This window comes from Gordionus sp. m RMFG-2023, chromosome 2 (genome assembly GCF_954871325.1).
Source record: "Gordionus sp. m RMFG-2023 chromosome 2, tfGorSpeb1-WG-v2, whole genome shotgun sequence".
Lineage (NCBI taxonomy): Eukaryota > Metazoa > Nematomorpha > Gordioida > Chordodea > Parachordodidae > Gordionus > Gordionus sp. m RMFG-2023.
The window spans coordinates 53,499,579-53,522,723 of record NC_088776.1 but is presented as its reverse complement, the minus strand read 5'-3'; the positions used below and the strand labels follow the sequence as shown (position 1 = coordinate 53,522,723).

The window sequence follows — 23,145 nt, the reverse complement described above, 5'->3', positions numbered from 1 at the left end:
TATTGAAAAATATACAATTAAGCTCTAAACATTGATAAAATTTACAGAATAAATGCTTTCAGTAATTTTTATTTTGTCAAATTTTTGTTATCAATATTTTTATCCCTTATACTGTCTATTATACTGGTTAAAGTCAGATATTAATAAAGGATAAAACATTGTCATATTATAGAATTAGGGCTTGCTCAGAGAACTTAAACGGAGAGTATAAAAAGATCACTGAAAAATAAATAATAATTTTTTATAGAAGGGACCTAGCCAGCAGACCTGATAAAATGGAGTTACCCCCTATTGGAAAATCTTGTCTACTCCACTCTTAATATATAAATTCTCAATTAAAATCTATAAAATATTTTTATAAACCAAATATTTTTTACCTGCAGCAGCACCAGCTTCTCCTGCAACTAATATTATATAATAAAAATTTTATAATTATAATTCTTTCTATTTTAACTAAAATAAAATGCTACAATAATATTTTGAGGTTTAATCATGAATTGCTTAAAAGTCTCTGCAGTAGAGGGAAGATCCATCTTTTTAAATCCATCATCTCAGCTGAATTTTATATTCGATGTAACATCTAAATTTTTCTCGTTGCGTAAATGCTCTATGATGCTACCACAAATTAGTGGGAAAGCGTATAAATTATATTCCTACTAAAATATTGTTACACCTTAAATCAATTGTGACCTTCTAACAATGTTTAGCAAAATCAATAAATATTCAGATCTATTTTATAATAATCTTTTTACTCAAGTTGTAAGCTTTCATAGCCTCATTTGTCCGAAGATTATAGCATTTCTTCGATCTAGATGCTTATTAAGATCTTTACAATAAATCTATATATGATTTGCTACTTCAAAGAGTACAAATTGAAAATAAAAAATATGACAACATTTGATAAAAAATTAATCTATTTAACTACAAGAAAAATTTGTCTATTTTACAATTTTTATTATTATTGGTGGCATCCATACAAAAAACAAACAATCATTTTTGTATATTTTTACTGGCTATTTTTACTATATTTTTAAAATTTTGTATCCTTATTTTTTTTAAAACATATAAAATCCCAATATTATTCAATATAGTTCTGATAATACCTTTTAAATTTACGGCACATATTTTTATTAAAATATAAACTATTTTTTATAATTAATATTCTTATCTGGAATTATTTCTCATATTACTTGTTATAAAAGAATAATTAAAATTAATTTTGCTTAATATTCATCAGAGACCTGCAGGCCCGGCCTTTTTTAAATATACCCAGGCAGGGCCGGGCCTAAAAAAATTTTTTTTAACATATCCAGGCCTGGCCTAAAAAATTTTTTTTAAAATATATCCGGGCCGGGCCTAAGATTGTTAAACCCGGGACGGGCCTTAATATTTTTTATAAAAATTTTTACATTATGAGTTAAGGGTTATAAGATTATATTATATTACAGTTATGATTAAAATAATATATTGGGTGATGGTTAATACTACCTAACACCCACAGATCGATCTAATTATTAATTTCCTGCAAATTTATTCAAAGTATTAATATATTTTTTTATAATTCATATCTAAATTTTTACAACATATTTTACCAAAACAATCAAATAAAGGAATATCTTAAATAAGCCCTAATATTCAAGTATTATTAATATATTTTTTTATAATTCATATCTAAATTTTTAGAATATATTTTACCGAAATAATCAAATAAAGGAATATCACTTCTTGAAGTTTGTAATACCTTTCAAAGCGAAAATTGAGAAATAAAATTGATTTTACTTAATATAAAGCATTTTTTAATTAAAAAATTTGTTTTACACAAGTATCATTTTATTTCTCTTTTTCTCTGTCCCAAATTTAAGCAATTATGTATGTAGTCAAGGACAGATCGCAAGATGACGGAAAACTATATAAAAGATTATATTAAATTACAAGAGGCTCAGGAAGTAAATGAAATACCATCCACCAGTCAAATTACGACTGTTGTTAAACAAACTGAATCGTTTTATGACAAATGGGGCGTTGTAATTCTGGCAATATGTCAATACCCGATGATGAATATTATAATTACATAAATAAAAAAATAGATGAAACATTTAAGGTGGATAATTTGTTAGAGTGGTGGGCGGCTCATCAAAGCATTCCTGCTTCAAGTGCAAGCTGTGAGCGGAATTTTTCCACTACTGGAAGAATTCTTGAAGAAAGAAGAAGTAATCTTCAACCTGAAAAGGTAGTTATGCTTCTCTTTCTTCATGATAATTTGTGAATTTTTAATATTTTTCTTGAGTATAGGGTTTCGTCAATCATGCTGGTTTTTTACTTTGCAAACTGTCAAATATTTATTGCATTTATTATATTTACCTTGAGTCATGAAAGTTTTTAATCCAACATTTTTCATTATTCTTTTTATCCAACATTTTTCATTATTCTTTTTTATCTTCTTTTGTTAAAAATTTATAATATAAAATAAATTATATTAATATTGTGCAATTAGATTATATTCAAAATACTATTTATTATACATGCATTTTTTTAAATAGCGATTTATTTTTATTTTATAAATTAAATAGTAAATTAAATACAATATATTATATTCTCAAAATATAATACATTTTTATAAATTAAATATTAGTTTTATTTTTTTTAAATGCAATATAAAATATAGTATATGCTAAAAATATTATTACCATTTTTATGAATATTAGTTTTATTTTTATAAATGCAATATAAAATATAGTATATGCTCAAAATATCCATTTTTATAAATAACAGTTTTATAATTTTTATAAATTCAATATAATATTCTCAAAATATTAGCTTTTTACATGTATTTTTTAAATAATAAGCGATAAAACTCGCTGAAAAATATGGTAAAATACCTCATAGGTGAATTTTTGTATATACCAGGTCGAATATAATTTTAAAAAATTCCTGGGCCTGAAATTTTTTTTAAAAAAATATCCGGGCCGGCCCTTAATTTTTTAAATCCGGGCCGGGCCTTAAATTTTTAAATCCGGGCCGGGCCGTAAAAAATTTTTTTAAAAATATCCGGGCCGGGTCGGGCCTAAAAAATTTAAAACCGGGCCGGGCCGGGCTGTGCAAATGGTACCTCTGCAGGTCTCTGATATTCATTCTTATTTATTTTTTTAAATTTTGAAAAAGGGTTGGTTATTTAAAAAAGAAATTTATTACAATTTCAATTACCTAAAATTAAAATATAATTATTACTAATTACTTTCCAAAAAAATTTATTAGTTTCTTAATTTTACAAGTATAAGATCTATAAAAAATATCTTTTTAAAACAATATAACCAAAAAATAGTAATAATTGTTAAAATATTTTAAAATGAAAAAGGTTGATTAAAAAAATATATAATATGTTAAAATATATTATTAGGGAAATTATTATTATCGAATGAATGATTTTAAAATTATAATATTACAGAATAGACTGAATAAGCGAATTAAGAAAAATTAAAAGGAGGATACTCTAAGAAGAGGACTAGAATAATTTTGAACGACCACATAAATATTTTTGGTGTCTTAAAATTTTGTTTTTTTGTTAGTAGATTAATAATTAAAAATATTTTTAAATAGCTTTTTTATTCTTTAAGTTAAAATAATATTACATACTTATTGCAAAAAATTTAAACTTTTTAAATAAATTTCTAAGCTTTACAATCCTAATAAGGCATATTAAATTGATATGCTTTGTTACTAGCTACATGTAGCAATGACAAAACGGTATGATTAAAAATACTGGTTTTTTTCCAATTAAATTCTGAAAACAATAAACTTTTTGTTAAGACGGCAATTATGGTAATTATTAATATATTATCCCTAGCATAAATAAATTGAAATAAATTTCTCTTTATCATAATATTATTATTTTCGTTTAATCTTCAATATCATTATTAAACAGTGTCTTACAAGTATTGTTGGTGATCTGGATCGAGCGAACACTGATTAACTCATTTGGATTTTTTTAAAATTAACTGTTAATTTAAAACAGTTCATGCAAATTAAAAATTACATTCATTTATTTTAAAATAAGGCATAAAGGATAGGTATAAAATTTACATAATTATAACGTCTTACTAACTGCCTACATCCTACACCAATAACCAAATATTGTTAGCTAAATATCAGGATTATATTTCTTTTTTGATTTTTTAATTAATAAAGATGTAAAATTTAAAAAAATACAGTGTGTAAATTGTGCCTGCATTAATGAGTTATGTCTTTTGATGAATTATAATTATTATTTTTATGAAACATATTCTTACCTGGTGCAATTTCCTCTACCACTTATTAATAAAAGCTTGTATATATTATAAATTTATTTAATATTGGATAATCTAATTTCCACTGATCAAAACATTATGTGTTTGTTTTCAGCACTAACACTGTGATAATTTTTGAAAACTGTGTATGTTATTTTAAAATTTGAAAAGTAAATTTTTGCTGGAAATGTAATCAAACATGTGTAGGTTATATATATCTACCCTATAAATTTAGTTATTCTCATTAAGAACCTTTAATTTATTTTAAATTTGAGAAAAAATTATTGTAAATTAAGAATGGTTGAAATGTTTACAACAAAATTTTCTGAATTTATAAAGTAGATTTGGTATTCTACAAATTCTAAGATATATAGCATGCTCATCATTACTTTAAAAAAAGTGAACTTTGCTGGAAAAAATACATTGAAGCTTCTATAATTTAAACCCTTTGCTGATAACTTACTTTTGTCAAGCTTAAACCAATAATTCATCATCTCTCCCAGAAATAAACATTAGAAATTATAATTAAAATAATATAAATTTATTAAAAATCTTTATACTAGAAATGAGGCATTTGTAATATTGGTTGCTTATTCCAAAAAAATTGAAGTGGACAAGGAAAAATAAAGCTAAACCCTTAGTTACTAATCAGATATAATATAATAAAGAATAAAAGAATTAATACAAGAAAAATGAATTAAAATTTTTTTTCCAGGATTATCTGTAATCTTCCTTTGATAGTAAAGGGAGATGATTGATTAGGTGAGTGCATAAAATGCATCAAATCATTATCTAATGGTATAATAAAAGTTGCTATTTACTCTACTAATATGATTGAAAAATAAAAATGTCGTCTTATATCAAATCTAGGCTTGCTTTTATTCGTGAATATATAACAATAATCAGCACTAATATATAACTTATGAAACTCGTTGTAAATGTTCCTTTATAAGTTATCTCTATTTTAATTTTATCAACATTATTAATTATAGAAAAGAATGATAAGTTTAAGATGGAAAATCCTTAAGGTTTATATAAAATTATGAATAAGTATTTTTGCTGCATAAAATTTTTGATAAAACAATGCTAATAAAAAAACTTATTTGATTTTGGAAAAGAATTTTTGCAATCCAATGTTTAATATTATATATTTTTATTCTGTTTTATTTATTTATTTCTTTCATTTATTATGTTCTATTTCTTTTCTTTCTTATCTTTTATTTCTTTCATTTTTCCTATTTCTATTATAAAAATCTTTTTATTTATTTGTGTTAAATATTTTTTTTTAACATACATCTTATAAATACATATTATTACCTGGAAGAATTTCTGCTAGCACTTAAAACAAATATATTAATTATTTAATTATTTTTAAAATTTTATTTCTTTTCATTTTTTATCTATCTTATCATCTTTCTTTCGCTACTAGTTGTTATATACATTTTTAAGTCCACTAGCTTCTTATTTCTGCTAATATTGTTGGTTAATTTACACGCTTCAAACTTAACATTGTCTTAGGCTGGTCCCGGTTTGAGCCGGTTCCCAATTGTTGTTAGAGAGCAAATATTTTGACCAATCAAATAAATAATATCTCCTTGAATTGAAGGGTAAAAAAAATTAGAAAGTTATCAAAACTATTAAATTTTTTTTGTAATAAATGTGAAGTTTTTCGGGAATATATTAAAATATAACCGGGTCTAAAGAGGCACATTTCAAAACTATTAAAAGTGAAAGATGAAAATTTTAATATAATTTACATTAACGATATAGAAGTACAGCTGGGTTTCAACTAAAATTAAGCAGCAAATATATGGCATTACTGATCAGGAACCCAACTTGTAGATGCTGAGCCATCTCAAAAGTTATGAATGAATGTTCATAGACTTGTAACAAATGCAAGAATTTTCCAAGAAACGGAAAATTTTAAATATGTTAATTATATGGAAACCTTTATAATATAAGCTAGAGATCTGCGAACCCCGTGCTTGGCCCCTCCGGAAGTCTAAAAGCCCTGCCGGTTAAAAGATTTTACGGGCCAGCCAGGTCATTTGTGTATAATAAACTTTAGGGCTGGGCAATAACAATTTTAACATAAAATGTAGACAAAGCCTGGCAAATCTCTAATTTTTTATAAAATTTTAAGAAGGGGCAAATTGTTTTCAAAACTATAACATGTCTGACAAAAGAATTTGAGCCCGCTCCGCCAAAAAATCTGGGCTAAAATCTTTAACCTACCGAATAGGCTACTTTGCAAAACTTCATATAAGTTTTAAAATGTATTGAAATCAATATTTTTGTTGATTTTAAAAACAAGTATGAAATGTGTTTTTAGCAAACATTTTTACCTGGAGCAACTTCTTCTATTTCTTGTTAAAAATATTATTAAACTATTTTATTTTATTAAAAATATTTTTACCGGCCTCAGGTTCTAGTAACACTTTAAAATAATTATAAAATATATTTAATTTTATTATAAAAAATTATCCCTAATTTTCTATTTTTTAAATTCTGATATAACATTTTGCTTAAAACTTTCGTAATATATAGAAAATAATTTAATATTTTCTTAATTTCTTTTCTTTTTGTCATTTTTTTATTTTGTTTCTTTTCTTTATTTCTATCTTATTTTTCCTTTAATTTTATATTTTTTTTAAATTAAAATATAATAGTGAGTTTTTATTTTTATAAAGACATATTATTTCGATTGGAAAAAAACTGAAATCCTCCAAATTTTTTTTTCTTTAATTGTTCCATGAAGGGAGGAATATTAAAAGCTTCGTCAAAAAACATCCAGAGATTGGTATCAACTGAAACCTAATATCTCTTTTCGACAATGGCATTAATAGAAAAATTAAGGAATCATTAAAATAATTCATCACTCTAGGCCATTGGATCTATTATATGAAAGGGGGTTTAAAATCTTATAAATGTATTTCGAAATAGATATGGTAAAGCTAATGTTGTAATTTTACTGACTTTTACTTATGTATTTTATTTATTTCATCATAGAAAAAAGAAAGACAATTATTTTTTTATGAGAAGATTGTTAAAGACGGTGTATCATGAAACAAACATTAATGTATTTATGGATTTAAAAGGGATTAATCTTTTTTGAAATAAAAAGTTTTAAATAATTGAAAACTAGGTTCTAGGGTTTAAGTCATAAATTTGCAGGAATAGAGATGTTAAAATTTTTGTATAAAAAATCATTTCGACAATAGTATTAACTGAATAAACAAATATATTGAATTCATCGTTAACATCTATATATTAAGTGGTTAGTCTGAGTGGCTGGTGGGGCGGATACGGGGTTTAAAATTTTTTAATATATCTAATAAATTCTTCCATTTACATTGCTACTCAACTCTAAGTTATCAAGGTAAGCCTGGAAAAGGAAGTGAGAAGGGGATAAAAATTCCAACATAATATTTCGACATCTTAAAATTAAAAAATCTTGCGTTTTGTTAATCATCCGCATAATTATAATTATGAGGAAAGTTAAATATAAAAAAAATATTTAAACAAAATATCTTGCGTCAGATTTTAACTGAAAAAAATATAATATCGATTGGAGTGTCAATAGTCATTTTGAATATTTGGATATTTGTGAAGAAAGAGTGGGGAGGGGGGTATCACAATATTTAAACATAAACAGAAATCTGGGGTGGGAGTTACGATATAATAAATTCACATGGGTCTTAAATTAAAGCTAGGGGTAGACCCATAAACGGGTTAAAAATGGTACTATTTTAAAAACTCGTATCAGGTTTTTAGAAAAATAAAAAATCCTGGATTGGCCATTTTACAAAAAATATTTTTTTAAAATAAATCGTTGGAATAATTTTCATTTAAATTAATCACCCCCTCATTAACATTTAGAGCGAATTCACGGCAAAATTTACAACATAGACAGTATTTTTGTTTCTTCGCAACAAATTCATGCTAAATAAGGGGTCTAAAACAATATAATAAATCATTCAACATTTATTTATTGGTTGTAAATTTCACAATCAACATAATTCAAATTAACAAAAATAAATTAACAGGTCGCATTTTCAAAAAAAAAAATTGTTTTTAAAAGAAAATTCTCTGATTAAAAAAGCATGTGAAGGGACGAGTGAAGATAACTAAATAGAAGATAAAATCTCTCTTTTAGATCTCAGGTTCCCTAAGGTAATTTTCTCCCGATGGGCATGAAAATTGAATTTGAAAGGTCAAGTATTTGTTTATTTAAGGTTTGTTTGCTAGCCTGATATACCACTGGGAATTTTTAAATTTGATAGTTGAAAATGAATATAAGTTTAGTTCAAGAGCTAGGCTAGGGAACACCATTAGTACAAGGTATTAAAATAACACCCCTCTTTTAAATTATCATTGAGGAAACTATCTGGTTCGAGGGAAGGGTTGCTAGCTTTTTAGAAAGCTTATAATATAGTTGATTCCTTTATGGTGTATTTGGCATTCATGAGAGTAGAATTTTTAACCATTATTGTGGATTATTTTCTACAAAAAACACAATGAGATAGTATTAGTGTGTTACAGACTAGGGTTATTATGCCGGGAGGAGGAACATTTATAAAGATTTTGCTTTATAAAAATAAGCATTATTAACTAATAGTTTTTGTTTATGGTGAACCTGAAGAAATTTAATCGTTTCAAGTTTTATATTTTATCAATTATTATCTTTTACGGGCAATTTAGTTTTTTATCCAAGCATTCAATATGTTTGCAGAGAATTCAAACCGTTTAGTAAAAAAAATTTCTCAGCGACTAAATAGGAGTCTTTATAAAACAGATAATCTTACTTGAAATAATTTCTTCGGCCACTTTTTGATAATATAAATAAGTAAAATAAAATATAAAATTATTTTTGAAAAAGAAATTTTTTTGAGCATCTGAAATAAAATTAACATATTGTTAAAAATATTGATTAGAATCCTGCAAATCGGTCTAAAGCTCGGGACTTATATATAAGGGATGGTGTATGGTTTAAAATTTCAATTTAGAAAATAATGTTTTCTATTTTTTTTTAATTTAAAATAAAAGGATAATAAATATATTTGATTATTATTTAAATAGCTTTTTAATTATACATTTATCGAGATGAGCTCGGATGTAAATATAAGGAGTTCGGGCTAACAAATAAATTTTGGACTTATCTAGCTTTCAAGAATAAAAGGAAATTGCTAAATCCTTCTTACTAAATTAGAAATAAAGTGGTAAATTAATATTCTCTTTTTCAAATAAGTTCATGTTTAGATTATTATTACTTTTAATAATTTTTTTATTCAAATTTTGTAGATAATGTATTAATCAACTGTTTGTCGGCCAATATTTGTTAATATTATAAAGGGTGCTATGATGTCATACCCTCATCATAAGTTTGACATTTGTTGCATTCATTAATAAATATTAAGTATGTTTCATAAACGTAGGTGAGTTTTTGATTACTCCATATATCTTTCAATTAACAATGTACAAATCTATTGTTATAATATTGAAAAATTAAAAAACTGTGAAATCAGGAAATTTGATTGATTAATTTTTTAAAGGGATTTTTAAATAACATTATTTAAATTTTAAATTTTATGAAACCAGGAATTTTAAACGTTAAAATGTGAAATGTTAAACCGAGTCAATTTAAATTTGAAAAGCTCAAAATATATTTTATATAGATTTACTTTCAATTCCGTCTGTTTCAATATACAAAGAAAAATATTGTTAATATTATGCAACAAAAATTTTGAAATAAAAATAAGTGAAAGCCTTCCCGAATTCTTTTGAAAAATTTATAATATATTTAAGAATATTTTATACTAGTGCTGTAAATTAACGAAAAAAAAGCCTTATATTTCTGAAGAAAAGGAACGCCTTCGTTATTCTCTAAGGGTAACGATGCACGGTAACGCGTTTCTTTTTTTGAGTAGCGCATAAAGTTTGAAAAATTTATAATAAATTTAAGAATATTTTATACTAGTGCTGTAAATTAACGAAAAAAAAGCCTTATATTTTAACGCCTAAAAAATATGGAAAAGAACATATTTTATTGTATTATATATATGTTTATTTATTTTTTAAATTTTACATATAATTTAAGCCGAGTTTTTAATTCACAACAACCTCCAAATTTATTTATTTTTATTTTAAATTTTCTTTGTTAGTCAAGTTTGTTAATCTAATTAATATTAAATTAATCAAGAAATGTAAATTTTGATTTTTATTAATATTTTAATTTATTTTATAAAGAATATTATGTCAATTCTACAAATTCTTCAGATGAAGATGAGTAAAGCTCACCTTGGCTCCAATTTGATACATTTTTTACACTAATAAAGAAAAGTAATACAAAGTTTACACTTTGTAAGTGTAAATTGTCCCATGTCAAATTTTAATGAAAAATTGGATATCTGATTAAACTTGTTATAACATGATGTAACTCTTTCTATACCTCTTTGAAATTAATAAGAAAATATCCATTAATTTGACGAATCTTGTGATAAATCCAAATTATATAAATTTTTAGATAATGAAAAGTCGTGATGAATATTGTATGGCTATATATATAATTTTATAGATTATGGAACCTGTTCCTACGGGATCAATCAGATATGCCGCTTGAAGTAAAGTTTTTTATTTTTTTTAAAATTCTATAAAATTGAAACAAATTACCGTATTGGACTATAAAAAACACAGTATTTAAAATTTTATATTTTGAATGTAAAAATTTGAGTATATAATTGTACTAAATTTTAGTCCTGAAAAAATAAAACATCTTTAATATTTCTAGGACTGGTCATTAAGCTGTTTAACATTTTAAATTTCTTTTTTGAGGTCAACAAAATTTTTTATAAAGAATTCTACTTTATATATTCAGTCAAATCTGCCTAATTTGGCCTAATTATTGGTTTATTAATTTTTTAAAAGATCCGCATTTCTCTCCATAAATAAATTTATCTATAATAAACAAACCATTTAAAAAATTAATATAAGAACAACATTATATTTTAAATCAGAATAAATTAAACCAGAAGAAGCAGCTGTTGAGCAAACAAAATTGGGCTCCAATATAATATTAATTTAAATAATCATGTTACATATACATTTAACTAAAACTTACTACAATTATTTAAGACAAGTTATGTGTTAATCTTAGAGATGTGTTACGATAGATTGGCTGTTTAGGAATTCTAAGATGACTTAGAAGGCATGGGAGACGACATTTAAGACTAATATTTCCTGTACAACCAACCTTCTCTTGTGAAATCAAAAATATTTTTCGAAACTTGAGCAAGTTATTTTTACATTTAGGCCCTTTGTTTTGTAATAGTTGTAGAAGAGATGGTACAATTTCTATTTCATCTTTCTGAATTTTTAAATGTCATCTGTCATCCTCACCAAAATGACTCCAAAATATAATAACTTAACTAAATACCTAGTTACTTTAACAACTCTAATTTATTTATATTATAAATTTTTTTTATCTCTTTAAAACTATTTTTTCAAATAACAAATTCATATAAAAAGTTAGCCATAATTAAAAAAATTATAGTAAATAAATTTATAAATCATAACCCTAAAATATAATGTGCTAAAAGACTAATATTTCAAAAGAAACTGTTCACAATATTCATACGCCATAAATAAAACCAATAAGCAAACAAATACATCTATTTCATAAATTGTTTGTAAAAGTTTAGGTATATATTAGGTCAATGTGTTATATTTTAACTTTAAATCCATTTTAAGCATAATTTTAAAAAATTTGATTTTATAGGAAATGTATTCCAGGATGTTTAGAGTATCTACCTTATAAATATCAGATAATTTTATTATAAAAAATTGAACTTAATATAATATAATTCGTTGGTCCTTAGAGTTTTTGCAGAAATTATAATAACTTAAAAGTAAATAGCAAAATTATCTGAAATTCATAACTTTTTTTGTTTGATTAAATAATTACTAATTTAGATTATTAATATTTTGGATAAATATTATCCTTAGGCATTTATTATTCACAAAAAAATAAGAGCTAGCATTTTTAATTTAATTAATGATAATGAAGATGTATTGACTGGCCAATATTTATATATTTATTATGAAATGAAAAGTTTGCGTAAAATATCATTTATAAAAATGCAAATGATAAATTACAATGGCAATTGATGATATAAATCGTTAATAAAAATATCACACCTTCAGTATTAATTAAATTTAATGTTCCTAGAAAAACTTTAAAAAGTGCAAAGCAAAAACATAGAGACTTTGTAATATTCTCATATGAACCCAGGAGGAAATTTATATGATTATATATAATACAAGTTAGCATATCATAAACAGGGTTTAGTATAAAATAACATATGTTAAAATATTTTTTAATTATATTAAATTAATATATCGAATTATTCTTAGATAATTATATAAATAGATTATTAATTATATAAATATGTTTTTAAATGATTTTAATTATATATTATAAATACCTGTTGGAATTTAATTAAATAAATTTATATAAAGATTATTTATTTCATGCTAAAAATTATTTATAGATAAGAATATTTGTTAGAAAGAAAATATGAGTTAAAATTTCCTAAATCTAAAGAAAAGAACAATGAGGGGCTGTGCATTATATTAGAAAAGAATATTTAAAAGGAAGGAAAGGTAAGAGTGAATTAAATGCATGCATTATGAAGAATCGGCTTATATAAATATATATTTAGTTGCTTATTTATGTAAATAAATATATTATATGTTTCTCATTTATAAAATTAATAAAATAGTTTTCATTGTTATTGTGTATTCATAATATACATATAATAAATTAATTCTATGTTATTATACATCGCAAATTTATAAATTGATGAATGGATAAATTATTGAAATAAGCATTTTAATTTTATAGATAATTAAGGTAATAATTTATAAAATCAGTAAATATATCAATAAATAAACATAAATTAAGATAATATTTTATAAAATTATATTAATTGGATGAGTCTGATGTTAAGTTGTTATGATAATATTAAATAAGTTAGTGTTAAATGATAAAAACTTAAAAATGAAGATTAACATAGGTTATTTTACAAATATTTTATATTCTAATATTTTATAATAAAATTTTTAAATAATATATTATGGTCATTTAACACATAGCTTATGGTTATACATAGTATGTAGCAAGTTAACACAAACCATTTAACTAACCAGAAAAACCACTCAAAATTATTATGGATAGAATTATTCAAATTTTATTATAAATTCTAAGGATTATTGATATTCATTTTGTTCAATTAAACCCAAATTCTCTTCTTGAAAAAACAAAATAATGATGAGTCATACCACCTCTCTCCTACTATTAACATGCTGAAATACATTTTCGTTAAAATCTGATTCTTAAGATATAAAAACGCACCTAAAAATTGATTTAAAGTTGAAAAAATAAGACATTTATGTTAACATCACTAATTTTATTCAAGATTTTGATGAATTAGAAGTAAAAAAATAATTTGATAATAGTTAAATTTCTTGGTCACAACGAGGCCCAAATTAGACAGTTTGACTATATTATAAAACTAGTTCTAGATAAATAAATTTCTTTCGTTTATCTTAATAAATTTTTTTCAAAAAGTATCAAAGCTTTTGGTTAAAATAATAAATTGCTATATTCTGTAAATTGTCTAAAAATTGATTTGTGAAATTGGATCTGGATATCACGAAGGATATTCTTTACCTTAGATACAATAAAATTAATGGGATCCTATGAAAATTACAGTTTTAAAAATATCAAATCTATATTTTAGAGAAAAATATGTAATATATTAATTAGAAACAAAAATTTTAAACAGAGCTTAATATTCGAATAAAGAATATAATGAAAAATAGAAGGGGTAAATAATGTTACAATAATTAATTGTTTATTTATCAAATATATTTTATGTAAAAACAATTATTTCTAAAAAATTTCTTTGAATATTAAATAATTTATTATCATCAATTCTAACGTAAATACAAACTACCAAACCTGATCTACTATTTCAAGACCCAGAAAAATATATTAATATTGGAATAAGGAAAAAATCAACATAGTTAGTAAAATGTTTTCTTAACCGGAAAATCAACAAATGAAAGTTAAAGATATGGCTAAATATATTGGAATGTTTACAGCGCCAGTTCATAAATTAAGACGATATACATTTTCGGTAAATGCACTATTCAAAATAAAGGAAATAAGGAAAAAAATTCATCTATCATTGAAAGAAATATTATTGACTTATTAACGGCTAATACTTTTACGATAAAAGACATTAGTAAAAAATTTACCACTTGATAGTCCTAAAAATTGGGCAACAATAAGAATATATAAAAAATATTAACTGGACGAATAAAAGATCTGGAAAGATTCTGACAGATGAAATACGCATAGGGTCTCCCGAGGATAAAGATCCCATCCTCGAAAAGTAAAAATGTTGTTAGTATTCTTTTGGAATCAGAGAAGGAATTCATTATAAAATTAAAGGAGCTTATAATGGTGCATTATTCTGGGTTGTGTTATCACAGTCGATCTTCGAATTCAAATAACATATGGAATGATTTTATATATTATGATTTTATAATAAAATGAAATATATAAACATATTTTTATCGAAATAAATTGAATTTAAATTAAAGAAAATAAATCCTAACAAATATTAATATTTAAAATTTCTTGAAAGATTTTTTATTCATAACAAATCCCATAAGTGTTTTACAAAAAATAGTTGGAGTTTTAAAAAGTTAATAAATTGTAAATTTTTTTAAAAATTAATTTTTGCTTAAAATATATTTTATAAATAAACAATTGATTTTTAAACATTATTTATTCTTTTTATTTTTCATTATATTCTTTAATCGATTAATAAATATGCTTTGTCTAAATTTTTTTGTTTTTAATTAATATATTATATATTTTTCACTGTATAATCAAAATATAGAATAATAGAACATATCTAAAACGAGATTTGAAATATGTTCATGAAAGAAAATACATCGCCCATAAACCTACTGCATCATTGGCCCCAATATCTTGAATAAGCTGCAAAAAATCTAAAATTATATTAAGCAAATATAAATTATGGTAAATAAAATAAAATCTTAATTAAAATATTATATGTTAAAACCTTCAATGGCAGCAGGATTCAACTCTGCATATATAAATAGGGAATGGTAAAAAATATTATGTAAATATAAAGGATGTTATTGTAAAAATCGATAAATATAATACCTTGAGGAAAATGGACAAGATTAGGCTCTCCTTGAATAAATAACAAATTTAAAATTCTAATATTATAAAATAATCAATATCACAAATATGCAAAGCATACTCCATATTCTAAAACCTATTATATATTTCTATTTTTAATAAGTAACAAATTGCTTTAGATTATCAAAGCAAAAATTTATAAAAAATAGGTGTATATATTTATACCTTCTATTCCTTGCAAAAATTCCTCTAAATTTTCTATATTTTTTGCAATAAGTACATAATAAAAAATGTTTAATATTAAATAATATAATCAAATTTTACCGAAATTCGCTTTAGGAATGTCCCTTGGCCCTATTACATATTATATTATATATCTTTTTTTAATCGTATAGTTTCTTTATTTATAAACACATTTTGGCCTTTTGCAATTTCATGATGTTTTTTTTTAAATTGAATAGGTTTAAATCCGAATGGACACAATTTAAAAAAATCACTCTGTCTTTGAAAAGTCAATGTGTCATTATGAAAATGGGGGTAATGATGTATGACGTTGATAGTTCTTAATTTTTTTTATGTGTTTCATTAAAATATTAGATGGCGTTGTAATTTTATCCTAATATACAAAAAATTTTGATGCATTCGAACAATTTGTGGCCTAGTCGGCTCAGTCTATATATAACAATTTGATTGTTCTGGATTTGAATCTAGCACTGATCATTATTCTTCTGGGTTAATTAGATGCTTTCGTGGGTGATATCTAGTAGATAGTACTCGACGACGTGATTCCGTTATTATATATTAAATATAAATATTAATCGTTATTTAGCAGTTAGACTAACGTCATATATCATTATCTCAAAAAAGCTATATATGAATTATAAAATAAAAATGATTATTGGGATAAATTCGAAAATAAAACTAATTTGAATAATTGTAAAAATATTATTATACTCTAATTATGAAAAAACAAATTCTGATGTTGTTATATTAAATATTACTTTTAGATCTAGTTTTCTGGTGGATTATGTATTTACCGTTAGGTCTATTCATTTGAGGCGTTTTATATGAGATAATATAAGTTATATTTCGTTCTAAATGATTTTGAAAATATCAAAATTAAAGAATTTAAAAAAAAATTATTTTAATAGGAAATCATATTGCAAGAATAATATTTCGATTAATTCAATTTGTATAAACACCTCATCTTACTAATTTGAGCAATATTTTTTCAAAATTTAAACTTTAAACCATACCTACTCTGCTTTAAAACGATTTTATTTCAGATAGTTAAAGTTAAATTCACAAAATGGTATAAAACACTTTTTGGTAAAATATGTTATCTAACCTTCAGTTTGGTTAGATCTTTGATCATAAGCTACCACAACTAAGGTCAAACTGCAATTCCGTTTAGACATTTTTCCATTTCTGAGTGATTCTAATTAAAATAAAATTTTTTATTAACAACATAGATAGACCACTTATTTTGGTAAATATATTGTATGTTGAAATTTTATGTATTTCAAAAATTTGTTGTTCCATAATTCTAAACATAAAGTATACAAAATAAATATTCTATTTATTTTAAAATAAAGTCCATATATTTTTTAAAATTAATTTACTATATCATATTACCTTAATGAATAAATATTAAAATAGCAAAAGAAATTTAGTCTTATACTCTTTAAATAACTTTAGACCCTAATGCTATCTTTTACATGATTAAACTATAAAATAAAAAAAAACCCCAAGCAACTATGGGCGCTATAAAGGTATAATTTAAGATAGTACTTTTTTTATTTTCTGAGACTCTGAAGATAGCAAGACTCTTGGGGTAGGAAGATAAATATAAAATTTAACATACAAAACACTAATCTTTAAAGTTAAGATGAACACTTATTATTTACAAATGTAAATTTTTATAAAAATTAATCTTCACAATATGTGCTCATATAAAATGGACCATTCTTAGCACAACTTGAATATATCGATTAGGAAACATTTGGTATGCTTTATCTAGTGTATGCGTTTTTTTACTATAGTTATAACTTTGTACGCAACGCACATTACACAATTTCAATCTAATTTTAAATTTTTTATATTTTTTTATAAAATTTTAATAATTCTTTTCTATGCAATTTAATGAGCTTTTATTAGCCATTTAAACCATTTCTGTTTAGCTCTTATAATGATTTGAGACCCTAGAAAATTTTCTGAATGAATAATAACATCTAACAAATTTAATAGATTGTCTAGTAATTGCGAAATGTCTCATTTGTTTTTGATCGATATTTAAATATGGGGATCCCGTTACTAAATAAACATAAGGTACAATATATGAGAAATATATCTTTTTACAAAATCTGAAACAATTAGCGCTAAAAATGAAAGAGATTTAGACATTTGTGTCTGCTATTCAGCTAAAATCATAATCTAATAAATATAAAGATTTCAGCCATTTAAATAAAGTTTTGTAAACAAAAAATTTATAATGGTATGGAATAAAAAAATATAGCTATCAATAATAAATATATATTATTGTATTTATTTTATTATTTATAATAAGTTTTTAGACATATTAATATAGGAAAATTTAATAAAATAATCAAATGACAAATAACTTCTCATCTATTACTTAATCTGGTAAATTTGACATGCCATGTGGTGCCATGTGGCACATTAAATAATTATTTAATATTTTACCCATAAAATAATTAATTTTTTTATTGAAATAAACCATTACATTTAAAATCATACCCTTTAAACTTCTTGGAAAGACCATTATGAGTAAGCTTGGTTTAGTTCTGTAAGTCGATATATTGGCGAATATTATAGAATTGGAATCTAATAATAATAATTAAATTGTGTAGAAACTTTGCTATTTTTTAAATTGTTTCTTTATTTAATTTAAAAATATTACGAATTAAGGCTTATCATCATGTAGATAATAAATTAAAATATTATTATTAAAATTATTTTGAAAATTAAAAATATCCAGAAATAAATTGTACAAGAAGTAAAAAAATATCTATATCATATCTATTTTTAAGTCACGCTTATCATTCACTATTTAAACACAAACTATTTTAATATTTTATTAATTATACAAATTCATTTCAAGTGTTGCCATAGAATTAAAATGTAAATTTTGAGGTTATGAATTTGATATGGATAATGTATGCTTATATATGCACAAAATAAATAATGAACGCTAAGAAAAAAATAATAAATTCTCTAAATTTTTAATGATCAGGTATAAAAAAAAAATTTCTAAGAAAAAATAGCAATTGTTGCGATATATTGGAATACTCAGATTTAGATAGTGTTAATTGCTCAGATATATACACATTAGACTATTTTTTAATTATGAATAGATTTTTTAAAAACGATTTTAATTTAGATGATATCAAAAATGAAATATATATTTAAAAAACAAATAAGAATATATAAAAATCATAAAAATATATTCAAAAAACATTGAAAAGAACTTTAAAAAAGGTGTTAGATATCACCCTAGAGTAGAGTTATTCTTCATTGGAGTCGTTTGTAATCTGTTTCCTCTATTGTCTATGGTTTTAATAAAATTAAGGCCCTCATTTCCGATCATGCCTAAAGTGTTGGCAACTATTGGTATAAATATGTGTTTGTGAGGCCAGTATATTTGTTTTAAGAACATCTGCCTTTTCAATAGCCGAGTAGTATCCCGGAGGATAACTTAGTTAGTTTATTATAATGCAATTAAAAAGAGGTAATTATCATAATTAAGAATTTTTCTATTATTTAGAGTTTGAAGATATTTTGAGAAATCGTCATAAGCAAAAATAAGCATGTTTAATTTATAAATAATTATATATCTTTATATTTTTCGAATCTGTAAAAGATATATTGTTCCATCCCCATAACTTCCATACAACCGAACTCTAGTTCCTCACTCATCTCGGCTCCCAAATTAGTGGTTTAGAATCCATAAATCACTTCACTAACGCATCATCTAGCTTACTCCATTTTAAAAACACCTCCAAGCATTTTACTCATGATCAAACTCTTTTCTCCTCAATTATTACATTTCTAAAATTCTTTACGCTCTTCGATACTCAATTTTAAATTTCTTGATACATTAAAAATTATTTGAAACAAAGCTCTTGCTGTAGAGATCCTTAATCTACGCTTTATTCATAATTTGTGGTTACAAACCTCATTTCCATGCAAGCACAGTCTCTCATCTGATCCATACATTCGCCAGCTTTTCTCCCTTTTCTGACTCTTGCTAACCGTGGTCCATGCCATATGGGACAATTTCGCTGTTTAAACACTCCACGATCTTCCTCGTGTTCACAGAAAGATTGGGATATTTCACTCAATGCAAGCTTGGTCGGTAATCTAAAATCGAGTCTTTATGATGGCTAGCATACAGTTTTTCAGTTTCTGGAAACTATACCCTCCAAAAATCTCGATTTGCTGCTTTCCGCTAACACCACTCAATTATGAAATTGTTCTACCGTATGTATGTAAACACTGTAAAACTAGCTAGTAAAGGTAGACATTGCAGCTTTTGTCGAGATTTCATTTTGTTTGACCTAAATCTGCAGGCATTCCATCGAGATTTGAACAAACAGGTTTATTTATAACCGATGAAAAACTCCCTGATGGAATATCCTTAATTCACTGGTGGTATAGCCCTCCACTTGCATTCATAGGCGTAGCCAGGATTTTCCTAAGGGGGGAAATTAAAAAATTTCTGGGGGCTTCACCCTCAGACTACATTTTCCCACTTTTGGCGGGTCTTCGGCCAGGTTACCTTAGTCTATATTTAGTTATAAAATATTTTTACAAGATAGGACGTTAATTTTAATAAAAAAAATAAGCCTGGAACAAATATGAAATATATTTTTATTTATTTATATAAAATATAATAAATTACTTATATATACATTAATATAAAATCATGGTGATAATTTATTCGAAACAAGTTTAAGAAATATATTTATAAAAAGTTAGTAGACATTTAGTTTATATTCCTCTATTATATAGAATTGGTTACAAAATCCTATCTTGTACAGACATATTTGACAGTTAGAGAATATATTACGGTTAATATTTTAACAAATTTTCCTAATCAATGCTCTTAATATATAGCAACAATTTGCATTCAATTATTTAACGCCATCTATTTAAATAATTATTGATATTAAAAAGTTATCTTCATATTATTCATCCCACAATGTCTTTAAAAGATATTTTCTGATGTCCTTATCAATATGTTTTCTACAAAATATATAATTCGATATATTGGTAAAAATGATTTGATTGTCATATGATAATTGATAAAATTAGATATACTGTAAATCTAAGTCATATAATATTCCACTGTTTGTATTATGCTTTAATTTTTTTATTTAATTTATGATTTAATATTATTAATAGTTTTATAATTATATTTTACTTTTATTAGGATAAATTAATTCTCACTTTATAAAAAATTATATTTGATATATTATATTATTTAGTAATTTTATGGATCTATTATTAATAATTATAATACATTTCACTTTTGTCTTAAGACTTATCTTTGGCTTATATTCCATTTCTTGAAAAACATTTTTTGTTCACTTTTTTTATATATAAATGCTTTTTTCCATAATGTATAAATTATGATGAATAGTTTTATAAAAAAATATCAACTTTTACATTCTTTCATTCAAATTATTGCTTAAGATATATGCATACACCGTTGGGGCTCAGGGAGTGGGGGGAGGACTAAGGAAGATATTTTTTATTAGCTTAAAATGATATTCACAAAAAGTGATAAATTTCTGAAGGGGGGGGAGGAATTTCCCATCCCCCCCCCTTGGCTACGCCTATGCCTTCATTGATGCAAATGCATTCACAACGTCAATCTTTTATTGTTTGTCATTTATTACATACAAAATATTATTTTATAAAAGATATCTATCACATCTTTACTCCTATTATCCATACCTAAAACCTAGAAAAATGATTAAAAAAATATCACAATATTATTTATTAGTCTTCATTTGATATATGGATATATTAAAAATTTGATATTACGTTTTTACGTTTAATCATCGCTCAATTTATTTAAAGTTTCTTCGTGATAGGTTAAGTTGTTTAAAGTTTTAGGAAACTATGTATTGATTTTGTCAACTCATTTAAATATTATAAATAATCTCTGTACCAGTAGGGGAGACTGGGGCTAGTTAAATCCTTGAGTATGTCAAACTATTTATAACTATTATTTATTTAAAGACATTAGGATATCAATTATATATAAATATCGATTTTACTAAAATGCATCTATAAACAAAAATATTTTTAAATAATTAATTACTTATATAAGATAATAAATTTTATCGTTTAATAAACCAAATGGTGTTTAATATTGTTTTAATATGATGGACAAATCTAGTTATAGCGGGACTTGCTTATCATTGTTAAACGTCTCGATTTGGGATAATTTTTTAAAAATGTCAATTTCCAAAAAAATATGTAGCTATTATTTAAATATAAATCAATTTTTAAAAATTTTTGGTTATTTTATGAATTACTTATATTAAAATTTAAGTATTTTATATCTCCTAATAGTTTATTAAATAGAAATTATTTTTTAATGTTTGAAATTATAATTTTAAAAATTAATTACTAAATTTATCCTATAAATATCATGTTTCACTAAAATAAATTAATAAATCCAATGGTTTAGAAAATTTGACAAAATGGTTTATGACTAACCTCAATGTTATATCATAAATTTTCTTTCTTCTTTCTTTCTTTCTTTCCTTCTTTCTTTCTTTCTTTCTTTCTTTCTTTCTTTCTTTCTTTCTTTCTTTCTTTCTTTCTTTCTTTCTTTCTTTCTTTCTTTCTTTCTTTCTTTCTTTCTTTCTTTCTTTCTTTCTTTCTTTCTTTCTTTCTTTCTTCTCTTTCTTTCTTTCTTTCTTTCTTTCATTTCCTTCTATCTTTCTTTCTTTATTTTATAATTTAAAAATAATTCAAAGTTCATGGTCTAAAATAATAAATTTTGAAAAAAGAAGAAGAATTTACCATAGTATTTATTGAGAGGTCTATTATCTATACAAGTTTTTTTTATAATTGAAAATTTTTGAATCGATATGAGAAAATCAAAAAGGAATTATTTAATTTTTTCCAACAAAATAAATAGACAGATTATCAAATTATATATGATATTTTATCTTAGTTTTTTTTAAATTTAATTTATGTTTTCTAAAAAAAAAATTTTTCTTCCATTTATTCTATAAACCCTACGATACTAAGAAACTACTTATCCCATATTAAAATCCTTTTCTTTTAGCTTGAAAGGAAGAAATAATGATTAAAATAGGACCTAATCAAAATAAATTCTAACTCCTTTTAATATGTAAAAAAAATTTTAATACCTATTTTGACGTGTTTAATAGTTTCTATAGTGTCGAACCACATGTCGCATACCTTAAACTGGAAGCTAAGCTTGTAAATACCGTTTGACTCGAAATTATATTTTAACGGTAAATTCGTGAACTTTATAATAAGGAGAAAAATAAAAATAATTTAGTTTATAACCAAAAATATAAATAAAATAATTAATAGATCCTGATGCAGGTAATTTTTTTT

General features: G+C 23.7%; 1 protein-coding gene across 1 annotated transcript; it reads right to left on the bottom strand.

The window, feature by feature from the left end:
* Positions 1-15,288: 15,288 nt before the first annotated feature.
* LOC135924464 (uncharacterized) lies at positions 15,289-18,408 on the bottom strand. Its single transcript, XM_065459520.1, has 7 exons — positions 18,277-18,408; positions 16,868-16,957; positions 16,521-16,613; positions 15,844-15,873; positions 15,745-15,777; positions 15,437-15,460; positions 15,289-15,362 (listed from the first exon to the last, which is right to left on the bottom strand). Exons 1-7 carry the CDS (start codon positions 18,299-18,301, stop codon positions 15,289-15,291), a joined length of 369 nt encoding a protein of 122 aa, XP_065315592.1. The 5' UTR covers positions 18,302-18,408.
* Positions 18,409-23,145: the final 4,737 nt, after the last annotated feature.

What these genes read in the sequence shown, in the direction of transcription:
- LOC135924464 (XM_065459520.1), bottom strand. Translation starts at nt 18,301, where the DNA reads ATGGTCTTTCCAAGAAGTTTAAAGG. An exon ending in CATTCCTAAAGCGAATTTCG is followed by an intron (nt 15,778 to 15,843) that starts GTAAAATTTGAT and finishes CAAAAAATATAG; the next exon opens with AAAATTTAGAGGAATTTTTG. An exon ending in GAATCCTGCTGCCATTGAAG is followed by an intron (nt 15,363 to 15,436) that starts GTTTTAACATAT and finishes ATATAATTTTAG; the next exon opens with ATTTTTTGCAGCTTATTCAA.